This window comes from Grus americana, chromosome 4, assembly GCF_028858705.1.
Source record: "Grus americana isolate bGruAme1 chromosome 4, bGruAme1.mat, whole genome shotgun sequence".
In the NCBI taxonomy this organism is placed as follows: Eukaryota; Metazoa; Chordata; class Aves; order Gruiformes; family Gruidae; genus Grus; species Grus americana.
In genome coordinates, this window is record NC_072855.1 from 40,545,497 (window position 1) to 40,549,583 (window position 4,087).

General features: G+C 51.3%; 1 protein-coding gene across 2 annotated transcripts; it reads left to right on the forward strand.

Annotated features, from left to right (window-relative positions):
• Positions 1 to 377: 377 nt before the first annotated feature.
• Positions 378 to 2,772, forward strand: HMGB2 (high mobility group box 2). Of its 2 annotated transcripts, none has more exons than XM_054823932.1 (5): positions 378 to 521; positions 1,002 to 1,172; positions 1,342 to 1,487; positions 1,572 to 1,746; positions 2,236 to 2,772. In XM_054823932.1, exons 2-5 carry the CDS (start codon positions 1,023 to 1,025, stop codon positions 2,386 to 2,388), a joined length of 624 nt encoding a protein of 207 aa, XP_054679907.1. In that variant the 5' UTR covers positions 378 to 521; positions 1,002 to 1,022; the 3' UTR covers positions 2,389 to 2,772. The 2 variants fall into 2 exon arrangements, with proteins under 2 accessions (XP_054679907.1, XP_054679908.1); XM_054823933.1 differs by having other exon boundaries at positions 380 to 436.
• Positions 2,773 to 4,087: the final 1,315 nt, after the last annotated feature.

Sequence of the window (4,087 nt, forward strand, 5' to 3'; positions counted from 1 at the left end):
CTTGCTTTGCCTGCCCCGCCGCCCTCCTCGCTCCCTTTGTATTTTTAAACCACGCTACAGCATCCCGCTCCGCCCAATCAAAGCGCGCACAGTCCCCAGCGGCCAATGGCGGGGGTCCCCGCGGTTTTTTAAACCGTCCCTCTCCCCCAATCGCCACCCAGCGCTTTTAGTTCCGCCCCCTCCACTATCCTCACCCCAACCGGTTCCAACGAGTATGAGCGCTAACGACCCCCTCGCGCTCCACCTAGCCGAGGAGCTGCTCGGCTACTGACGTCGGAACGGCAGCGAGCGAATCCCCAGTGGCTCCGGCCCTAGGAGGCGGGGCCGCAGGCAGTTTGAACCGTCGCGGCAGCCAATCCGCTGCGGCGGGGGGCGGGCCTCCGGGCGCCGCGGGTCAAGTTGCTGTGGCGGGTAGGGCTGTGGAAAACAAGAGGCTGTAAGTGCGCCGCCGGGAAACCATTTAGCAGCAGCAGCGGAGGGAGCAGAGCCCCGCGCCGCCGCCGCCCGCCCCACCCAGCCAGGCAAGGCCCCGCGCACCCCCCGCCGGCGGAGGCCGCAGGGCAGTGGGAAGGCGCCGAGGGGGAGGGAGAGCGGGGCGGCGGGGACGCCCCCGCCGCTGCCGGGCGCGGAGGGAGTGCGGGCGGGCGGGCGGGCGGCGCGCCCGGGGCTGAGGGGGGAATTCCCGCCGGGCGGGTGGGGCCGGCCTCGCGCGGGGAGGGCGGCGGGCGACCCCGGCAGGGAGGGCTGGGGCGCGGGCGGCGGAGCGGAGCGGGCCCGCCGCCGCGGGGGGCGGGTGGAGGCGCCTGGCAGCGGCGGGCGGGCGGGAGGGCGAGGGGCTGCGGCGGGAGAGGGGCCGGCGGCCGCGGGGGGCGTGCCCGGGCGGGAAGGCGCCGGCGGGCGAGAGGCGGGAGCGGCCCGAGGCGCGGCCCCGCCCGGCGGTGGCTCTGCCTGGCGGCGCGGCCCCGCCCTCACGCCGCCTCTCCCCTCACGCCCCTCCGCAGGGACCCGCCTCCGACCTCGCCATGGGCAAAGGCGACCCCAACAAGCCGCGGGGCAAGATGTCCTCGTACGCCTACTTCGTGCAGACCTGCCGCGAGGAGCACAAGAAGAAGCACCCGGACTCGTCCGTCAACTTCGCCGAGTTCTCGCGGAAGTGCTCGGAGCGGTGGAAGGTGAGCAGGACCGGGCCGAGCCGTGCTGAGCCCTGCCGGGCCGGCCTCCGCCCCTGCGGTGGGCTGCCGGGAAAAGATCCCTGGTAGCAGCTGCTGCTTAGACGTTAGTGGGTCAGCGGGCGCTTTATCTGATCCAGACTCTTCTCCTTTCCCCTCTGTGTGTCCGCAGACAATGTCTAGCAAGGAAAAAGGAAAGTTTGAAGAAATGGCTAAGGGAGACAAAGCTCGTTATGACAGGGAGATGAAAAACTATGTTCCTCCCAAAGGCGAGAAGAAGGGAAAGAAAAAGGACCCCAATGCTCCTAAAAGACCACCGTGAGTGTTTGCGTGACCAAAAAAGAAAAATAAAGTACTAGTTCTAATAGTCTGACACTTTTTAATCACTGTCTCTCATTTTAGATCTGCGTTCTTCCTTTTCTGCTCTGAACACCGTCCAAAAATAAAAAATGATCATCCCGGCTTGTCTATTGGAGATACAGCAAAGAAATTAGGTGAAATGTGGTCTGAACAGTCGGCCAAAGATAAACAGCCATATGAACAGAAGGCTGCAAAACTAAAGGAGAAATACGAAAAGGTACAGTGAAAGTGATAAAATAGCGGTTAAAGTTGTAGAAGTTACTCTAAACCTGTGGCATTTGTTTTGCACCTAAACCATATATGGCTCATAATTCTAAATGTTAATGTCAACCTTTGTCAGGCTTCAGAACGCATGGAAAGGTGTGGCGTGGGAGGTATCTGGAACCCTTACAGTGAACCTGGATGTGGTTTTTACATGTCTAGAGACTCTACCAGTAAGGTGCTTTACTTCCAGAAACCAGGTCACCTGCTTAGTAAAATACACAGTCATACTCCAAAGCACTGCGGTCATAAAAATTTTTAAAACTGTCTGGATCGTGTGTTCTCTTGCCAAAAGGTGTGAGCACGAAAGTCCCAAAGTTGAAACCTTGCTTTTCTGCACACGCTGTATTTGATCTGCACAGCGCAGTAGTATTAAATGATTGAAGTGGTACAAATTTGTCTTCAGAGTTACATTGCTAGCAACTAAAGAGGATTTTTCTTGCAGGATATTGCAGCATATCGTGCCAAGAGCAAGAGTGACACAGGAAAAAAGGGCCCAGGTAGGCCTGCAGGATCCAAGAAGAAGGCGGAACCAGAAGAGGAGGAGGAGGAAGATGATGATGAGGAAGAGGAGGAAGAAGATGAGGATGAGGAATAAATGAATGTCCTGCTGTAAAGATTTATGCTCAAAATCCAATATTTTGCTAAGAATGTGAACTCAAGTGCAGCTCATTGTTAGCTTCAGTATAAAAATCTGTACAGACTTGTGTATAGGTAATGTGGTCCTTTGTAGGGAGACCTCTATTTTTAATGTAAGTAGTAGCCGAGGGCTGCTACGGTTCGGTTAAAAAAAAAAAAAAAAAAGTTGTGGAATGTTTCTGCATATTTAATGGTTTTGGTGAAATTCAGTGACTTGATAGCCAGGTGTTTCTTTATAGCTAAGTAAAACAAAGGAGGTAGCTTAATAGCTGATCTTATATTTTGTAGTATATTGCATTGTATTACTTTTTTAACAATTTTTGTAATAAAATGTTGTACATGATCATTGTTGCATTCTTGGTGTTTCTGAGCAGCTGGGGACTCCTAGCACACTGAAGCCCTGTGCAGGATAAGGCTTTGCATCGTTCTTGGGCTATTGCTGTTGTCGCAAAATTGGCGAGTCCTGGAGTTTATACTGGATTTGAAACTTTTTTTTTCCTTCTCTAACCATAATTATCTTTCCCACATACACTACCCTTAGTGGTAATTGATGCTTTTCCTTTCCAAGAATTTCCTTATATCACTCTGAGTGAAAAAAGTTTAAGTGTCAAAGTTGCTGATATTCTTGGATTCCCCCCCACCCCCCAAACTACTGAAGCAGAGGTCTCCGAGTTTTGTCTTGGTGTATTAGCTGATAATGAGTGAATCTTAGGAATTTTCTCTCCCAGAGCTCAGGGTCACTGGCCTTTTCTGCTGTCCGTACCAGGACAGGAACGTTGGCTATAAGACAGATGTGGGTAGAGGTATGTCTTCCCAGATATTCCCTGCTCCTTCCCTCTCCTCCGGCCCCAGTATTAGTGGCTTCTTGTAAAATACACAGCTTGCAGAACAGCATGAAAAATGTTGGAATGTTATCTCCGCGCATGCCAGTAGATTCCTGCAGGAGAGAGAAGAGGCATTTATAAAGAACATGTGCTCCTGATACGTTCCTGTTTGTGGTGCTAACGGTATTGCCAGTTACACTACTACTTAGTTTCCAGGGTTTTTTTACTTTAAGAGTCTAAATCTAAATACCTTAATATTTGTGAGTGGGAAGTTGGAGATCCCACAGCTAAACTAATAGCTTAAGTTTAATTTGCTGAGAGAAATTGTAGGCAAATAGCTTTTACAAGCCTTTGAAAGCCAAGAACTGAAAAAACACGGTCTGAATTACTACTATAAAGGACAGTCTTCCAACTTTGTTTTTAAACTGTCTCCTTCTTGTCCATCAACTTCTGAAATAAGTTTGCGTACAGTCATTGTGCACGTATAAGATAAAAAGTGATTTCAGCGCTATAACCATAGTAAACGTCACTGTGATAGGTTAATGATAATATAGCGCTTTCTGAAACAAGAGTCTTGACAAAAACACTTCATGTATTCCTGAAAGTGTGGAAATAAGGTAACTGTAAAGGCAATGCAAGCATTTCTGTACTAAAGTAGGTACTAATCTTTGAAGGCCTTAGAAACCTGGAGCTGTTTTCTTCCTCCCCACCCTGCCCCTGAGATACTTAAAGTAATATCAGAAGGATCAGCGGCTGTTTCACATTGGACCTGCCAGAGACTCGGCGCAGAGCGATTGATGGCTCCGTTCTGCAAGCTCATGGTTTTGGGAAGAG